The 19,894-nt window shown below is 38.3% G+C and overlaps 1 protein-coding gene across 1 annotated transcript in view; it reads left to right on the top strand.

Moving 5' to 3' along the window:
- The window catches only part of tbc1d32 (TBC1 domain family, member 32), a 91,027-nt gene that overhangs the window by 50,551 nt on the left and 20,582 nt on the right, over positions 1-19,894 (top strand). The window contains exons 28-31 of the mRNA XM_008289021.1: positions 1,350-1,433; positions 12,039-12,108; positions 15,159-15,274; positions 19,513-19,667. Of these exons, the coding sequence (XP_008287243.1) occupies positions 1,350-1,433; positions 12,039-12,108; positions 15,159-15,274; positions 19,513-19,667 (425 nt within the window). The remainder of the gene's footprint in view (positions 1-1,349; positions 1,434-12,038; positions 12,109-15,158; positions 15,275-19,512; positions 19,668-19,894) is intronic.

Genomic DNA, 19,894 nt, shown 5'->3' with positions numbered 1-19,894 from the left:
AACATTCAGTGAAGGAAATTGTAGCTTTTATGGGCCGACTACTAAATTAACTCGATTTCCTCCGCAATTTATTGAACATTTACTTTTCTCTAGTTCTGAAGTCGCTGTGATTATCACTTGTGTTTTTGACAGGCTTCCATTCAGCGCCAAGACAAAAATGATGAACTATACTATCTCTTCATCAAAACACTTCGAATTAGAATAGTTTCATGTTCAATACCTCACTATCTTGTCAGCTTATTGATTGCCTAATTCACCTCCCTCAACAGCATATCAATGAGATGCATTCGTTAGTCACTGAGTCGCATTGTGAGTCACGTTAGACGTTATGATCAGCTCCTATTGTGTTTTCTAAACTGGCAGCTTGTGAAATGATTGGAAGGCTGCACTTTAATGTTTACAAAATAGCTGACATTTCAGTACAAATGTGCACCTGCATCCTTGTGGCACCTGTGGCAGGTGGAATGAAAACTGAGTATTCACGAATTTGGTTCTCTTGACACTTGGCATGTATTTCATGCCAGAAAATGTTGGTCCTAGAGCCAAAATAAAGGAATCTATAATGCAAAAATGTAAATATTAAGTGAAGTTAGGGATACAACTCACAGTACAGCTGCCAAGGTAAACACGTTTTAAGAAATTATTACAAAATTCCATCTAAAGTCCTTTAAATGCTTACTTAATCAAATAATAACAATTTAGAAAGCAATGATAGTTACTCACCTGTACCACAAGTTCAAACAACAGGTTCTGCAGCCTCTCGGTTGTGCTCTGGGCCACTCTGTTGTGAGAGATTGATGCCGTATTCTCTGTATGACTTTTTCTAGCAGCCTCATCACCCAGTGTTTCCCTCTTATTTCCACAATTAGATCTTCAGTGACTGTGGGCGGTTTCTTTGCCCAGCGATGTGATATGACACTAAAAGCAAAGCTGACAGGGTTTACTCAGGGATAGTCAGGGGCAGTGAAGCCACAAATTGATATGAGCGGATGCACATTTGCAGAGCCCACTGATGATGATACATGTTTTCTCGCTGCTCAGCCACGATCTCCTGTAGTAGAAACGCCCATCCTAGATGTAATGCTGCTTCACTTCTAATCTGTCTATATATATATATATATATATCTTTCATTAGTAATTTTTAATGCTAATGACTCAGTGATGGCTAAGTACGCTTGATGTCTTACAGGAAGTATCTGTCCAGTCAACTTATAGCTGCTTAATAGCAAACAGAACAGGATGAAGTAAAGGCGCTGACGTATCTGAATTTGAAGATCTGATTATCTTTGAAAGCAATATTTATTGGAGCTCGGGTTTATTTTTTTTACGTGTCTGTTTTTGCTCCCCAGTGCTGGCTGACCTTCTGGAGAAAGTTGTGGCTCATCTATCCAGCTCTGCCACAGAGTGCTTCTTCACTCCGGCTCGGTACAAAGGTCAGTGGAGAAGAGCAACACCTTCACTTTTTTTTTCCTTGACAATTTAGTCAAACAAAAATAACTAAAGGGCACAGTGTGGATCAGTGAAGTCAGCCAGATACTTTGCACTTGAGACATAAATCTAACTTCTGTCATCTGCTGTGTTGCTTTCTGGCTTATGAATATGAAATTAAGATCATTTTTGGTTTTGCTTCATTGTAGTGCTAAAATATCCAGCACATACTGTACATAACTCTTGCAAAACTTTATTTTGGTGCAGTGTCTTGCATTTTACTGGGGAAATGTTTTGGGAGTGTGTTATGGTCTCCTCATCCAAACACTTGGAGGTTAATTCTAGTTCACCAGAACCTTTCTCGCCCTCAACCCACAAGCCCCTCTTCTCATTTCTCAGTTTTTATATCCTCGATACCTTTCCGCAGCTTGTGTCCTCAAGTTTTAGTCCCAAACGTGCATGGCTGTATTTTCTGATCTCTGTCAGATGAGCAGAACAGTGTTCATTTACAGTATATATCTACTTTTCATTCCACTGGCAATGTAGCATCATGTGATGAGAATGTACAGATGTCATGTTAATATACACATGCATGATGTGAAGTGTAAACAGATGTGAAACAGAAAAGAGAACTATGCAAATGAAGAGTGATGTGTCAATACTGATAGATGCACATTACATGCTGCTGACATGGTTTGTATATTCCAGCTGTGTTTCACACCTCTTTTATACATTGCGGGTGCCAAAAGACAAAAAGGATGCATAGAGGAGAAACTCACACTGAACCCAGACTCACACGCCTCGAGGTGTGAATGGGTGTGAAACTGCAAAGTGCAGGATGAATCAAGATGTCAACTGTGGTGAAACTGTCTGGGGAAGGATCTGAGGACTGTCTTATACGTACCTGATAAGTGGCGTCATAGGCGCCGTCTATTTCAAAATGACTGTTCTAGTTTAACATAGATGACTAAAACTCCTCTCTTAAGCCACGTGTCTTCTCTGTTAATAGATTGTGGACATTGCTTGTGCTTTGGATGTAGTCTTTTCCTGAGGAACTGGCTCCTGAGTGTTGTTCCGTGTGATTGTAAGGCAATTGTGGATGGACCTTGAGCCTTACGTTTTGTGGGTGAGAATAACTATGGGGACTCCCTACAGTTCAGTTATAAATGAGAAAGCCTCCTGTATAAGAGCTGAAATGCCTTCAAGAATCAAAAAAGAAAAGTCTGGATGACAAAGAGTCTACTCAGACATGACCCATTAACGGCAGGCAGTGCTTCCACTTTAAGGATCTCTGAGCTGCATCCTCCTCAGAGGGGGGCAGGGTGAAGAGACTTTGGTAAAGCTTTGTGCTTCTCTCTGATAGAGTTCCTAGAGGTGGTTAAAGAGTTCAGCAGTGGCAGGGCTCCAGGGGTGAATAGGCTTTGTCCTGAGATGTTAAAGGCTCTGAACACTGTTGAGCCGTCCTGGTTGACACACCTCTTCAATGTCATATGAAAGTAAAGGACAGTCTCCGAGGAGTGGCAGACAGGAGTTGAAAATGTGGAGAAATTCCTGCTCATTTTCAGACCTCTTTTCTTCCCCAGGTTTGTTATGTTTTCACAAATCAAACAAGTGAATGATTTCAGCAGGTTGGCTTGTTTGGTAGCCAGTGGGCTAAACAAGCTGATCAGACTGATGGCAGCCAGAAAGAAAAGATGCTAATTAGTGAATACCCAGAAATCTTCCAAACTGTATTTTTTTTTTCCTGCAGGTAATGAATTGCTAATTGCATATGTATTTGTTTTAATTTACATATTTTTTAAAAAACCCATCATGCTGTTCACCTGAAATATGTTCACAAGCTGTACTAACAACAAAAAGTCATGTAACTTCTAACACACCATCAAATGTCCTTCCCAGTAACCTAGTATTGAGTGAGATAATATATTTACTTCTATATGTTTAGGTTAATGTAACATCTACCATGTAGGTTGTATAAATGATCACAATCTTCCATTAATGAAGCTATATTGGTGCTGTATGTTTAAAATGATTTTAATCAACAGAAATACAGATAAATGACACTTGAAATGAACGTTAGCGGTCTGACGTCTGTGTAATCATCTGGCACTGATTGGTGAGATTGTTATAATTATGAAACCGTCATTTTCTGTCCTCAGCCATTGTCAGGAATAGTGTGTTTATGTAGGTAAAAGCAAGAAGCAGCAGAAAACATAGTGAACAATTCTATTAATAGGCTCACTGCAGGGAAAATTAGCAAATCAATGTCATCTGGTCTTTCAGATTTAGCAATTTAGAAACAGGGTCCATTTTCTATACAAGGTAGTTAGGTTTTTAACTAGTTGATTGAAACATCACATTGTGCATGTGTAGCGATCCATATCTGCCCCGAGCATTGAATGAAATAACAAACAGCTCTTCATGAAGGCGGCAGCGTTCCCACATTTCTTGAGTGAGTTATTCAGTATTATTTGATTCATCTTTTGTTCCGGGAACTTGTCTGTCAGCAGTCAAGGAAGTGTCACTGTAACAAATTTCCTAGCTCTGAATATTTCAGCAACAACACAAGGTCTTCAAGAAGCTGCGTGGAAGACGTTTGTTCACTTTGTGGCCCATGAACTACTGTAACAGAAAGAAAAGGGGAAGAGGTGAAGGGTGTCTTGTGTCTGTGAAGATTAAGTAGCAGAATGCAATTACATTTTTGAGAATAACCAGGCATTTTAATCTGTTCTACCTCCTTCTCAGACCAACAAAGCCAGCATGTACGAACAAACCTGTCAAGCATTACTGTTAAGTGTCTCTATAGTCGAAGCAAAAGTAGCACCTTGCACAGCAGCCAACACTTTCCAGCAATTACTATGCAACTCAAACACATTAAATGTTGTTCACTTTTGCAGTTTAATTGATTTTTATGCAAATGCACAGCTTATGGTGATAGCTTTTGACAGCAACATAAACCATTAACCCCCTTTGAACACTATGTATGTTATTGCATTAATTGTTAAAAAGAATATAAACATAATAATAATAATAAAAGAATGCCAATGTAAATGTTTTTATTAAAGCTAAAAATAAAACTTAATGTATTTCACAAAAGCTTAGGTATTGACAAATCACAGTCCTTTAATCAGTCGTCTTTTAACCATATTCAGTTTTACAGCAAATCTTTCTCTCTTATATCCAAGACAAACAAGGCCATTTAAGCTCATAGTAGAAGAAAAATGTGTGTTAAATAACATTATCATTACTTTGGCTATTTTACTGCACTGTAGAAAATCTTGCTGAAATTACATGATGTACTGCATCAGCTGTAAAAAAGTTTCTGACTCAGAACACCTTTAAAGAAGTGACGAGTTCCTTTCCAAGCTTTGAAAGCTACTAAAATGGTCAAAGTTGTACAATGTTGTTAAAAGTTAAAAGCTATTGGTCTCCTGGTAGCCTCAGAGTTTCACCGTTGTTCATGGTAATGTTCTAATGCTGCTGTGTTTAGTACGGTTTTATTCTTGTGGGTTGGCAAGATTATATGAATATCCTTGAAATATTTCAAATGCAGTGCCTCTTCTGCTGGTAAACATAAGAGCGTGCCGTTGCCCATCCTTTCTTCTATGTGCATACATTGTGTACAGTGTAGCCAATTGGAGTCTCATCAGTAGATTTCAGTTGATGATAAAATGCTGTTCAAGTGCACAGAACAGAAATGGTTTGTTCTTATATATATTTTATATTTTCAAAAATAGCTTTTTGACTTTTGAAAGTGATTTTGTAGGTTTATGTCAACTAATAGTGAGCTGATCTGACATCCAGACATTAGGATCTTTGCATTGTGTTGTTGTTGTAGCGGTTACTTGGGCAGCTGTGGCTCAGGTAGTTGTGCAGGTTGTCTAATCGTATTAATCGCAAGGTTAGCAGTTTTAAGGAAGTGTGCTGAAGTGTCCTTGGGCAAAACCCTGAACTCAGAGTTGCTCCTGATGGCAGGGAAACGGCTTACATTGTAGCTCTGCCACCATTGGTGTGTGAGTTTGTGAAAGGGTGACTGAAAAACATTGTGCACTCTGAGTACTGCCGAGGTAGAACAGCACTATATAAGGACAGCCCATTTACTTGTTTAAATACTTGCAGCTAAGCATGCCGTACAAGGCAAAACTATGTTACTTATTTCAAGTGCTTTACACAAGACAGAGTAGAAGATAAACACAAGGTGCACAGCTCAATAATAAATATAACAGGCAATGGCAATCAGAAAGGTTTAAGCCTTAGTTTAAAAACAACCGTTAATATCTGGTTGTAATTTGCCACTGTGGAAGATTAGGGATGGGTGGATGGACTCAGAATACTGATCTCCCATTCTGGAGTTAGCTGACAGGGTTTTCAGCCCAGATGCGGGGCCATGTTATGTCTGAAAAGCAAGTTGCATCCACCTGTCACTTGTCATAGCTTCTCACACAACAGATATCCGCAACATCATTCGTGTTTGTTAACAGAATTCTGATCATTCTGACTTGTAGCCTGAATTAAATTGTACATGTCTAAAATTGGAATTACAGCTACTCGTAATTCAACTGCAGATTTCTGCAATCAGGAAGAATTTAATTACAGACATCTGCAGTGAATATCCAGTCTAGTTGATGTGTATTTAAAAGGCCTGCAATAGTCAATGTTTTTGGTATAACATTGCCTAAACTGTCCCCAGCTGTACAAATAGGTATTACTATTATGGTTACTTCTGGTTTACATTGTAAAACAATCATTTAGAGTGCTGTGTTAAAGGTGTTCAGTTTAAAATTGAAATGGATACCAGCCAACTTTGTAAAAAATGGAACATTTTCTATGGTCATGATGTATCAGGCTGTAGAGATTTCTGCAGCAGTGTGCAGAGTTTAATAAGCTTTGTAAGTATGCATGTGTACGCATTCAGACAAATGTCCCTGAACTGCTGAAGAGCAGTAGAGAGAATTCACAAGAATAAAAGAATCAATAAGATCAGATGCTATGTGTTAGTAGACAGGCAGTTGTGGCAAGAAAACAGCTAATAAAAGGAAGCATCTGTCTATAGTGTTTTTGAAATGGCAGTCTAAATAATGGATAATAGTGATTAAAAAGGATATGCGGAATGTGTTCTGTATGCTTTCATTCATTATGCATATGTCAATGAGTAGAAAGCTTGTCAGCGAGCCTTTTTCCACTGAAGACTGAAATCTGTTCCCACAGTGCGCTGGATGTCTTTTTTATTACTGCCGTCTCTGTAAGTCGAGCAGAGCAGAGGCATGTCTCCTCTGAGGCTCGATGAAGAATCCTAATTCTGAGTGTTTGTTTTGATGATTTATTTATCTAAATTCACTCACACACTTCAGAGATGTTGATTTTTTCCATTTTATGGCATTCATTTTTTATACGCACTTCATTTTTAGAATTCGGTCAGACTCATTTATGCCATTTCAATAACACAGAACAATTATGTGGAATAGTTCTCCTGCATTTTAGAAATGTATTTTTGTGGTCAAGTTTTTCAATACGTCTGAAGGAGATTTGGGATTTTCAGTGGTTTTGACATTGAATTATCAGTGGACTTTAGTTACATTCTAATAGTAATTCACAACATTGTAAGCAGGGGACATGATATGACATACAGGTATAAAAAAAATTAGATTTAAGCATCTAATTAAAAAAATAATTACTCTGACTGAGAACTGAGGGCATATTAATAGAGCAGCAAAAATAGGTAACTTTTAAAAGCTACATACCATGACTCTGTGTGTGACAATTCACATGTATGAATTGAAGGAAAGTACGCAATGTGGCGTTAACGTCGGGTCCTGATTGATCAGGATCATTTCTAATTATAATTAACAAATGAAATTGCGCTTGTACTCCTGCTGTAGATATTTGCTGACCTCAGAGGAAAGACTCCTACAAACAGCTGGAAGCAACAAACTGAACTTCAACTCCTGTTAATGTTTAGTTAAAACCTTAGTAATATTCATTTATCGGACCTGTTACAGGCTCTGTCTTCATTGCAGTAAGGTTTTCTGCAATTTTTATATTTAAATTACTTACATATTAAGCAGTGTATAGATAATGGATGGATGTGAAATTATAGAGCAAAGTGAATGACAAAAATATTTTGTGATTTTGAGGCTCTTTTGCTCTTTGTGATGTTTTTTTGATCAATAGTGGTGAAATGTGGGGGGAAAAAACCTTCCTCTTCACACAACTTGACGTATGTAGATTGTGCTTTCGTTTTCTGAAAGTGATACAGAAATGTGACTAGGTATGACTTTTATGGAAAACTGAGCAGGCTGCTCATTCAGACATGAACCTGACATGTTTGGGGGGGTTATATACTATACAAAGACTGGCTTTCAAACCCATGCTTTTAGGTTCAGGCCTTAAACTTCAGATTTGAGGTAAGCACAGAAAAATTGTCACAGCCTTCTACTGTCAAACTCTACACATTCATCATTCTGCACCGTGAAGCTCAGACATCCAAGTCAAGTGACAATAAGGAAAACTGATTTTTGAGTGCATCTGATGCCACATCGATCACATAGCTACACAGTGCTAGTTTTCAAGAAGACGGGGAGCAAAGTGACTGCAAGTAATTCATGTCAGATAGGAGTGAACAGCATCATTTGTTGTACAACCATGTTTTGAGTGGTGTCATTTAAGTAGTTTAGGAATCTTTCAGTCACTCATTGCTCCAGCATCAAAGCAAGAATCTGTTATAGACTTACTACAGTAGGTTATTCAGTCCCTTCATGTGTCCACCACTTCCTGAAGACATTCCTGGAAACTTACCCTGACCTAAAGCCACGTCTACCGACTAACATGTATCGACTTACATTACAGACTTGCTTTGTGTCCCTGAAAGTGACATGAATCCTTTCATTGTGACTGTAAACCCATTTATGTCCCCACAACATGAGTAATACAAGTACACACACACACTCACACGGAGCTCTTGCGTTTTGCGCTATGATATTCCTCACACACACAGCAGCCTCCGAGGAGGCCAGGCAGCTGTCAGGACTTTTGTTCAGTCCTGCCATCTGCCAGTTACATGTGAGTGGAAGTGTGTGTGTGTGTGTGCATGTGAGGTGTAGAGATGTGCAGCGGGGCACCACTGTGTGTCTGATTGACACTGACTACACACTCAACCACTCTGCCCTACTTGAACGCTCCCAATGTATGGAGAGAGCACACCCATTTGCCAAGTATTAACCTCTGTCAGTTCACTGTCCTGAGCTGCTTCTCCTCACCCATCATGGCCGTGAGTCCTGCAGGCAGCTGTCCAGCAATCTCATTTATCTCAGCTGCCTGTTAAATTGGGTTGCTGGAAACAATAAGAGAGAGTCTTGTTACATCGCAATAGCTTGGAGATCCATGCTTTCTCAGGTAAATCATCATTTAAATTGATTTTTTTCCCCATGATCAACCTTTTGTTAAACTACTTTCTTCAGTAGTTTAGAAAAAGCAAGATTACCTGTAAGACATACACATATAAAACCCCAACTTTAGTGACATTTTGCTGTGATGTGTTGAACACTGCTGCATTATCTTGTCATTTCAAAACAGTGCCACATGCTGAAAATAGAGGAAAAACTAAAGGAAAACAAAAAAGATGAGAAGAATATCACATTAGACATAATTTAAAATGTTGCTATACAGTGTAGACATAGCGTATATTTAGACATAGAGTGTTTTTGAAGAGTCTCAGCATTAAAATATTGCATAGTATATAAACAATGTACATAAAGGCTATAATCAGGGAGCAGTCAGTGGTCACTTTGTGCATTTTTATATTGATACTTCACTTTCTTTTTGTGGCAAATATTGTTACTTTCACTCCACATTTAGTTCCTGACTGTAGGACTACTGGACTATAGTAGTAAATTAAGTGGTATGTAAAGTCACCCTCCATGAAAATAATCCCTTCCTGCCTTAAAATGGCTTACATGTAACCCAGCACTGTTTGTTTCTTCAATATGTGGAAATCTATGAAGTCCCTGCCTCTTTGTCCACTTACCTCGCCCTACTCGCTGCAGCTCAAGCATGCCAGCTCACCTCTAAGTCTGCTCAAATGCTGTACAGTTATTGTAGGCTACCAGCAAGGTGTAGTATTGGAGAATTCAGTCATACATGTTCAAACCAGAAACCAGTTCTGAAAAAGAATAATGATAAAGAAAGCTCCTCCCTTCAAGTTGGCACGGTTGGTTCTCAAGGTTTGTTACATGAAACCCTGAAAGTCTGAATCTGTGTTATTGAGTCTCTTATCATACAATACATTTTCCCTGACCTGCTGACATGATCTTTGTTCTAGGATATAAAAGACACCATATGTGCAGTCATCAGTTTTGAGATTGTGATAATATACTGTAAAATGTGTCGGTCATGTTTCTGCTTAAGACCTGCGTTGGCCTTGGATGCTCAGGATTAAAATGGAGACGGTGTTGCTGCCTAATCTAACATTATGCACTCTTTTATTTGATCCCCCCCCCCAGTTTTTCTCATACAGTTTTGGAAGGTCAGTTCTCTATGTATTGCAGCCTTTGTCTCTGGTATTGCTATTCCACCGTGAACTCTGCCTGGTTCTGTGATTGACAGGAGCTTTACTTCTGTCACTCATACATCTGTGTTTGGTTTTCCTAGAACCATGTAATTCTACATTTGAGAACGTAGTCCTGTCAAGTACACACATATTGCTATTGTATAATCAAGTATATTAAAATCATAAAATTGTTCACTCTTAACTTGATACAGTTGTTGACACAGCATTCTCTTATTAAAGTCTTCTTCTGAAGATCTCACTTTTCATCACCAGATAAAGTTGAGAACACTTCTGTTGCCATGTTTGCTTGAAGGTTGAGTTTGACAGCTCATTTCTGATTTTGGAAACAGCAGCTGACAGGACAATCTCAACTCAAAATCCACTTTCTTGTTTGTTCTGCAGTGTTCGACCGGGTCACACAGCCTCCATCAGAAAAAAAAAACCTAATTTCCTGCAACTCAATTTCACGTTTATTTTTAAGGCTTCACTCATTAGTGGTTATATTGTTGTAGATGATGTGCGCTCATCTTTCTCCTAATGGGTCTCCTAACAATGACTCACTCTCAAAGGCACTTCAATTCTGCAGGCTTCTTTATTTTCAATATTACTTTAGTTTTAATTTATCCAAAGCACAGAGGAGTGTCTGGAAACTAAATCAACTCTGAGCTGCAGATCCCTGATCTGCTTCTACTTCTTCATAATTTTCAGTTACACTAAGAACAGACTGTCACAACTAATCTCAGAGATAAATTGCATGTGTCACCTTTCAACTGTGTCTCTTTTTACGAAAAGTTAAACGGTTGTGATTATAGTTATTACAAACGGTAAAATCGACTCTGGTGCTACAACGCTGAAGAGGCAAGAGGAGAGAGGAATGGGCAGGGAGGGTATAAATACAACAAGTGAGGATTAATCTCCATTAGACAGTAATTGCCATCAGCAAGAGGTTTTTAGAGATGTTAATATGGGAAGAGAGAAGGGTAAGAGACAAAATACAGAAGTAGTTGTCCTGGCACTGATACATGTCCTCATCAAAAGCTATTTTCTCTCAATTAATACAAGATTTGATAGCCTGTGATTAATCCACATTGCCCAGCTCAGCTCTCTCAATGGTAACAATGTAAATTATTACTTCAAAATGGAGATTACGGCTCCCGCATTATCATCTCCCTTGCATTTTTGTGCACCATTAGTCTGTAAATTGGATTTGAAGTTTTCCCTGCCTCTGATGGCGTCTGGATGATATTCATATTAATTGTTAAAATCATCTCATCGTCTTACCATAAACTGTCTGAAGCAGGGGATCCATTAGCACAAATGTAATAATATTCCGTTTCCCCAAAGCCAGGAAGCAGTGGAAACATCTTCCACAACAAAATGTCAGTCCTCCCACAGTTATTGCTGCATTCATCCTTCTCGCTGCACAATTACTGCACTGTAACTCCAAAAACTAATATATTTTTATGATTCTGCACAAATAATGGCGCTAAGTAAGAGCCCATGAGAGCAGCTATTGAGACTGATTGCTCGCCAGTTGTTTGTGTACAAAGCTGCGGCATGGGGCTCGAAAGCCTCCACAGATAAGGAAAAAGTCCTGAGATAAAGAGCTTTCTCACCAGGCTCAAAGTTTCATACTGTATTTTTTTTTTCAATAACTCTGCCAGAGCCTTAATATCCTGAGTTATGACTCCACTGCTCTAAACCATCAAAATGCTGCTGTGAAATTACCCATGGCTGACTGTTAGTGAAATTACCCAAGTCACCTTGATACCACGCCACCTCGCAAACATCACAATTAAATAGCAAACGACTGCTGTAAAACTGCCAGCCACAAAGTTGCCATTTCACTGCGTCACATCTGTACTGCCTTGGAAGGAGCAAATCACAGTACGCTGTCATGTTTTTCCATTCTCCATAATCGTAATGCAAGCTGTTAGAGATGTGTAGGGAGCATTTAACCCCCCAGACCTTCTTTTATATACCCTCTCAGGGAAGTGCCTCGCTCGGTAATAACCACATCTCTGTTTTTTTTTTTTGTTTTTTTTTTAATTGCCTTGTTTTACAGCAGAGGAGAAGAGCGTGAAGAGTGCTGTATTATCATCCGTGGAACAGCTGGGAATCAACATCTGTCTCAGGTATGTAAAGTAATTTTCTGTAGCTCATAAACCCCTATTTAATCAGTCTTCTTATAGAAGCAACTAGGGACAGAAAACCTGCTGTGTACAAACTGTTTTAATGAAGTATTATAATGACTGCAGTCCAAGATTCATGTAAATAACTGCTCCAAAGTATCCACTCTGAAAACACCCTGGAATGAAAAATGGAAGAAAAAAGTGCTCATGTAGACGTACCTGACTTTCCTGGTTCAGTTTAAATGTTTGGTTGTGTATTTTTCACATTTGGTGAATACCAGGTGTCAGATAAACTACATGCACAAATGCAGAGATACATAAGACTTCTAAACTGTGTGTTGCTCCTTTTAGAAATGTCACTCATTGGGTGACATTGTGCGCACTTACTGAATTTTTGCTTCCATAATTAGGCGCTGTTGAATGTAGATGTGGCCTTCATCACCTGTTTGCATATGAATACCTTTTTCTCCTTCACTAGTCTCAAGGTCTAAGCCCCGAAAGTGACTCAGTGAGGCTTTTCTCTGGCATTTTGAGCTAAATGCTGACACCCGTGACTCACAATGATAATGACTTGCTGATGTTTAGAAGGCATAAAGTTTACAGTCTCAGTTTAGCACGTTAGGATGATGACACTGGCTAATTAGCGCTAAAAACCAAGGACGGGATGGGAACTAGGGCGTGAGATTGGTATTAACACTGACAGGGACATTTTACATGTCAAAGACACAAGACAAAGTATTCTGCGTTCAATGGTTTGTGCAACATGTAGCAGCTCTTAAAATGTGCAGGACTTGTATTACGTGAATTTAACTGCTGCTTTATTTTAACCAGCTGTCTGCTGCAAATCATGTTCCCCTCTAAACCAAAAAAAGTATGTGGGTGTTTTGTTTTGTTTTTTTAAATTTAAAATCCTGCACCTAAATGGAAACAGAAAACAGTAAAACAAGGGTACAAGTAGGCAAAACTAATAATTCTCTTTTGTGCAGTATAACAACAACTACAAGGTATAATGGCAGAAATCATAAAAGAAGGAAGGAAGGAAGGAAGGAAGGAAGAGTTGGATGTTTGCTTTTTTCTTTTTTATTTTTTGAAACTTGCAAAAGCAAAACAACAACAACCTTGAATGGACATTTACAATGTTTTTCCAAGTGTCCAAAGGTGTTGCCGATACTGGAAAGAAAATGGTGGCTCTACAGACTATAGATATCTTACTAACTCTTACCTACATTCTTAATTAGTTTCCATCCAGTCTCCTTTGCTATGTGTAAACACAGAATGCAGTTCAGCTGAAAAGTAACTTACTTTTTGTCACATGACTTTTGGTGGCATCTTAGTCATTAATGACTTCTTGATTGCAACGAGGACAGCAGATTTTGTAGTTCATTACAAGTTACTGCTCATTGGGATTTTTCTTTTAATTCTTTAAATTTAGAATAAAGTGCTTTTAAAGCTTAATTTTAAGATTAATTTGGTTGTTTTTTTTTAAGGTGAAAATGACTAGTTTTTGGTCCGTTGGAAAGCTGATAAGTTGACGATTCTTCCTGATTTCACACTTTTACTGTTCAGATTAATGGTGTCACTTTGGGGATATGTTTAAAGAACGTGTTTTGAGGTTGTTTGCGTTAAACCTAGATTCTGTAAGTTTGTCCTTAAAATTTGTTTGTGGATTCACCGATCAGGTCAGATGAGATAGTAAAATTAACTGGATGTAGTGGTGCAAATGGCTAGATGGAGGACTTTTGGGAGGTTGGGTTTGAATCCCAAATAAAGCTGTAAATGAATGTTGACTTTTAACTTGACCATGTTTGCTCATCTAGTGGGAGTGGCTTCGAACAGAGAGGGACGAGCTTTTAACCTACATTTAAATGTTCTCAAAAATTCATTTTCCCACTGTTATTTTTAAATAAGCTGAGGAACTTAAGACCACTAATTCAACAAAGACATCAGAGCTTTTCTGTGAGATCAGTCTCAACATAGCAGTGAACTAGAAATAATACACACCAAAGATGAAAAGGGATGAAAGTGATTTCTGAAGAAATGGGAAAAAAAAATGTTTCCTTTAGAGAGACAGGAGATTGAGATGGAGTTCAGCAAAGGATGCTGAGTGTTTCCCAGTTCAGCATCTGAACACACCTTTGTTGGCTGTTTATCAGAGGATTCTGAAAGCCCAGTTGAAATGGTCTGTCCATACGTTTTTTTGTTTTTTGTTTTTTTTTTACCACTAGGTAGACTTTGTCAGAGAAAACATTCTGCAGAATACACATGCAGGAATATCATTTTATCATTATTACCCTGTACTCCTACACGAGTACTGGACTCCCACCCTTGTCAAAGGTATGTAAAGGTTCTCCTGGTGTTCTGTTTGCACTCTAATGATATTATGTAAGTAGACCTCCTGACTTAGGTTGCTATTAAGATCCTGCTCATTTTATGTCTTTAAACACAACCTACTGCTGCATTTCATAGTGGATATAGCTATGGGGTGCTTTGCAACTGCACACTCTCCGAGCATGTTCAGAAGAAGGAGTACCGTGTTTGCATTTTGGTATCAACATAACACATTGTGAGTGTTACCCACCGAGCACCGCGTCTTATAGGATTAAAAGTTGTTGGACATGAATTTATAATTAATCCTTGACTTACAAATGTCAGACTTGCTGAGTAAAATCTTACCACGCTGGACTTGTTGAATACAGTTTTGATGAGTCCTTCTGGGTATTTGCTTTGGGCCTCAGTGTTGCTTTTTCTCTCAGCTTGGTATAAAATTTCCCGTTGTGCAATGTGACTTTCATTCGAGTAGTAGACAGGGATTAGGGGAATAGAGGAAAAAATTGTAGCTGTGAGAAACGATCATTTACAAAGTAAAATTTCCACAGTAATATAGGTATGTAATTTAAAACAGTGGGGGAATAAAAGGATATGCGATTCTGTTGAACAGAAATGGAGCCGTAATCTGAATATTCAGAGTTAGAATGGAACAAAGAAATTCATTTAGGATTTGAACATGCAGGTGAAAATGTGAGAATTCTGTCTGTTTTGTCTTATATTCACAGATATGGCAGCTACCTGCAGCTATTGAAAGAAGATGCTGTGGATGACCTGACGCTGCTAATGAAGCACATAAAGATCTTCTTGTCCACACAGAGAGCTAAAACATCATCAGAGCTCGGTATCCTTCACAGAGCCTCCATCCCGTAGGCATTCATGTACAGTAGGTAGACATACTGTGGCTTAAAGGTATTCTCACCTTTGACATTGTTCCCATTTTGGGGCTACGCTTTTAAATTTATCATAGAGATCCCACCTGAACCTTAAAATGAATGAATTAATTTCTTACTATGATTACATCCAGTCCATGATATAAATATGTTTAGAAAGTTGACTGAAAAGTGACTTCACCAAACTTGTTTTTCTCACATTTCTGGGAACCAAAATGTGCAAAACTCAGCTTGTCACTTTGCCACCCAAAATTAGCTTTTGTATAAATGAAATGAAATGACCAAATTAGTTATATTTTAGCTGTCATCTCACCAACATGCTGACTAAAAGATCAGACTGTACTGTTACTGTCTAAGATATCTCATACCTTGACATGCTGCAACACGGTGTTACTCCACTACACAGAGGCTGCAGTCGTTGTGCATTTATGCCGTGGCAGCAGCATTGGGCTGATAACTCAACCGGCCTCCCTCTGCAAGAGAGCAAAGGAGAATCCGATAGTATCCATCTTTGTCTGATCAGCACAATACAGATTATCTTACTCCATCTGTGTCTCAGTGAAAAGCATTCAGTGTTCTTTTGTCCCAAATAGCATTTGATAGGCCTCCTTTCTCCTTCAGATAGTTTCCTTTGTAAGTGGACAAGTGAACATTAAAGCCCTGAGTGGAGATAAAGTCTTTACAAATATAAAACACCGACATTTTTATTGTAAAGGAGCTTTGATACTGACACTACACTGACATTTGAACGAATATGAAGAAGATGGTTGTGAGAATCTTAGCAGTCAAATGGCATTTTAGCTGATTATAGATTCATTCTAATGCTTCTGCAACACAAAAACATGTTCCTTATATATTTGTGAGTAGTGAGAGGAAGATTTATCCAGCTTGACCAGGTGCAAACTGCACTGCACAGTACTCAATACTATATGAAGAAACATATCCTTGTAGTTTTAAAATAGATGTCATCCTAGTGCACTGAAACAATTCATAGCTTTTAAAATCCTCCAAAACCTTTAGTTCCTCATCTGAAGTAAGGAAATAGAAAACAAAGCCCTAAAAGAGAGAGGAAGCTGTTTAATTAAATCAATATTTTAGTTGAGATTTTCCAGTTTCATTCATGTTATTGGGTGGCAGTAGATCAAAACGCTTTTCTTTTCCTAGGGGATCCTGCTTTATTTATAATTCTTTATTTAAAAATGATGTCTTGACAGATTGTATTACAAATGGATGAGGCTTGTCTGTCAATCACTTTCAAAGGGCATGCATTTGTTTTTAGAGGGTTGAGACAGTGGTTGAGCCGACCAGCGCGTCCTGTTGCGTCATGACAATAGCACATGTCAAGAAGTGGGATGTATTGGGCAGCAAATGAACAGTCAGTTCCCCAAGTTGATGTGTTAGAAGCATAATAAATTGTCAAATGTAAGAACTTTGAAAAGGATCAAATCGTGTTGGTGAGATGACTGGACCAGAGCACCTTCAAATCAGCAGGTCTTGTGAGATGTTCCTGGAATGCAGCGGTTAGTACCTACCAAAACTGATCCAAGGAAGGACAATGGGTAAACTGGCAGAAGGGTCGTGGTAACTCAAGGCTTGTTGTTCGGACTATTTAGTGAAAAGCTACTGTGAAAATTGCTAAAAGAAAAAAAAAAAAAGTCTTTCACCAGTCATTGATTTACCTCTAAAACTCCTCTCTGTGTAACGAAGTTATATATTAAGCAGTTTCTTCCCATGAAAACAATCTCTTCCTGCCTGAAAATGCCTTAGATGTAACTGTATATGGTCGCTTCCTCTTGAATTTGCACGATCTGCAGCTTTCAGAATAATATTTAAACCACTGTGACCAACATTTTCTGCCTCTTCCTTTGAGCTTCTGGTGGGGCCATCCTGCATTTTCTTTTGCTGATTTCCAGCTGGGTACCGATGGCACTCTCATTAAGCATCAAGATATCTTCTTGTAGTCTCGTAGTTCTTTCTTTGCTGAAGGCCTGTTATGTAGATCCTGTGAAAGAAAGGAGGAAAAGGACAAGGTCTAATAATTATTATCTCCAACGCTGTATGAGGTCCTTTCCTCTCTCCTCACACACCCCTTTGTACTTCCTGCAGCTTGAGCACACAGCTCACCTACAACTCTGCTCAAACACTGTAAAAATACTCCTAATGCAATACAATGGCGAGTTTAATACTGAAGTAACTCACCCATGCATGTCTGAACCAGACTAATTCTGACGAATAACAATGATATAGAAAGTCCAACCCTGCAATCTGACAGAATTGATTCTTTAGATTTGATACATATGAAACACTGGCAGTCTGAATTCATGTTTTTGAGACTGTTATCAGTATACTACAGTGTGGATATACAAATACTTTAACTGCTTAATTCACTCATGATATGCATTCCAGCATTTAAAAAACACCACAGGGACCTGTTAACAGGGTAGCAAACTGGATTTTTACTGGAGTAGTACATTAGAATGCAATCAAAAGAGGACTGAAAACAAATAGCAATTTTTCTATTATGACATTTTAACGTCACAAAATCCAAGTAAATGAAAGCTATTCAAGCAATAAATGAAATAAATACCAGTAGCGTTGACTTTATCTATTTATTAGCTTTTCCCCAGGGATCCTAGCTGAATAGAGTTGGCTCAGTTGTTGTGGAGATAGATAGCTGACGTTTTTAGGACTTGTTGTGTTGTCTTAAAGGTTTGCCATGAACTGCAAACTTTCAAGATAGTTAACAGTTAAACATATTACCAGACCTGTTATTGGTGTAGAAACAACTGCAGACATACATACATCAACAAAAGCATAAACATAAAACTGATTCTGTCTTTACTCCTACATTTAAAGAAAAAATACCATTTATAATACATATGTAATACTAAGATAGAATGCTCCATCTCTACTAAGTCTTCCAGTAATTTGTTTGAGGCAGACATATTTTGTAACATATTTTGCATGTTACATTACATTTAGGGGACATTTCGTGGAGAAACTGCAAACCGAATCACGTCTGTGTGCATTCAACTGAAACCAAAATTAAAGGTTGACAGTGTTTAAAGGCAACAACTCAGCAGAAAGACATAAAAAGCAGCAAGTGTCGATAGCCTGGGGTTGTTTTCTGGAGTCGAGCCAGATTGTGCTCTCACTCCCGATTAATCGCTGCACAGTTCTGCTGGAACAGGACAGAGACTTGCATATCAGTGCAGTTATTCATTGCCAGCAGGGTTTGAATGAAATTATCAAATGTCTAAATGAACTGAATTTAATGAGTAAATGCTGCAGAGCCTAAATAATCCACTTGAGATGTAATTGATGGAAGAAAACTTTAGGTTACTAACCTCGGAGCCTCATTATGAATCCTATTAGGGTTTTTGTTTGTTTGTTTGCTTGTTTTTCTTTTCAGTCTTGTTGTGATGGTGTTCGCATAGCAGAGCAGCCACTCTTACTCACAAGAGTCGCGCTTGACTCCTAATACCTTAAAATCACAAAAACAAACCTGCCTACCCACTACTGTCCATGCAGAGAGGCCTAGAATATGTCTGTTTTATGCTTCTTCATCCTATAAATTCACATTCAGATACTGTAGCCAGAATTGGATCTTTGCAGCTATGAGATATTGGCCTGATGTATCAGGGTTAATTGACTGTCAAAGCATTACTCGCTCTGTGGTTGACACTCAGTGGCATCGGTATCAGTTGACAGAAAAGTGGTATTAGCTTAACGCTTTATTTAACACAGCATAAGGGATCAGTTTCTTCTGACACGGAGAATTCTTTAGAATACAAACAAAGTCGGTGAATTTCAGCTGTGAAATACAACACTTGTATATCTAATTATGTGGTTTTAATGAATTCAAAAACCCCCGCTGTAGCTCTGTATATCATTATGTAGAGTTAAAAAAAATAAATAAATAAAACGCATAAGCAATTACTTAATTCAGATTGATTGTTGTATGTAAAGTAATACATTCCTTTGATTATTAATTAGTGTTACTCTTTAAATTTGCATTACAGCATATGGAGGCTTACTGCGTGTGAAAGTAAAATGAGAAAAGCTTCTGCTCAATTTGTTGCCTTTCAACCACTTCCGCTGTGTTTGTTTATCATTGCTTTGAGCTAGAATCATTGTTTTTTTTGTATCTTTTCTACTCGTCCTGCGGCTCTTTAACTCTGCCCTCCAGTCACTCAGCAGGATGGTTATCCGGGTCACGACTGGCTGGCCTCCACAGTTTTTCTCATCATGGCTGGAAACATGGACCAGTCTTTACGTTTGTTACTTAACCTCTCCTCTCTGCTTGTCTCCGCTTTCATCTGGCCCGCAAGGATACACGCATCTGTGAGTACAATGGCAACCAAGTACAGTACCGTGTATTTATATACAGTGAGTGATAGAAATTCTGCAGTGACTTTACCCATTTGTCATACCTAATCATCATAAAGAGCATCGTTGTTGTGGTTTGTGAGTTGTGCAGTAATGCTTGTGAATTCACCTGAATATTTACTAGTACTTATTCCTTGAAATGTTTAATTGAAAATTGAGTTGAAACAATTACTTAAGCTGTT

The sequence above is a fragment of the Stegastes partitus genome, unplaced genomic scaffold (assembly GCF_000690725.1).
Source record: "Stegastes partitus isolate 25-593 unplaced genomic scaffold, Stegastes_partitus-1.0.2 Scaffold589, whole genome shotgun sequence".
In the NCBI taxonomy this organism is placed as follows: Eukaryota; Metazoa; Chordata; class Actinopteri; family Pomacentridae; genus Stegastes; species Stegastes partitus.
Note: the sequence above shows the minus strand (reverse complement) of the source record. Positions and strands in the feature narration are given on the sequence as shown.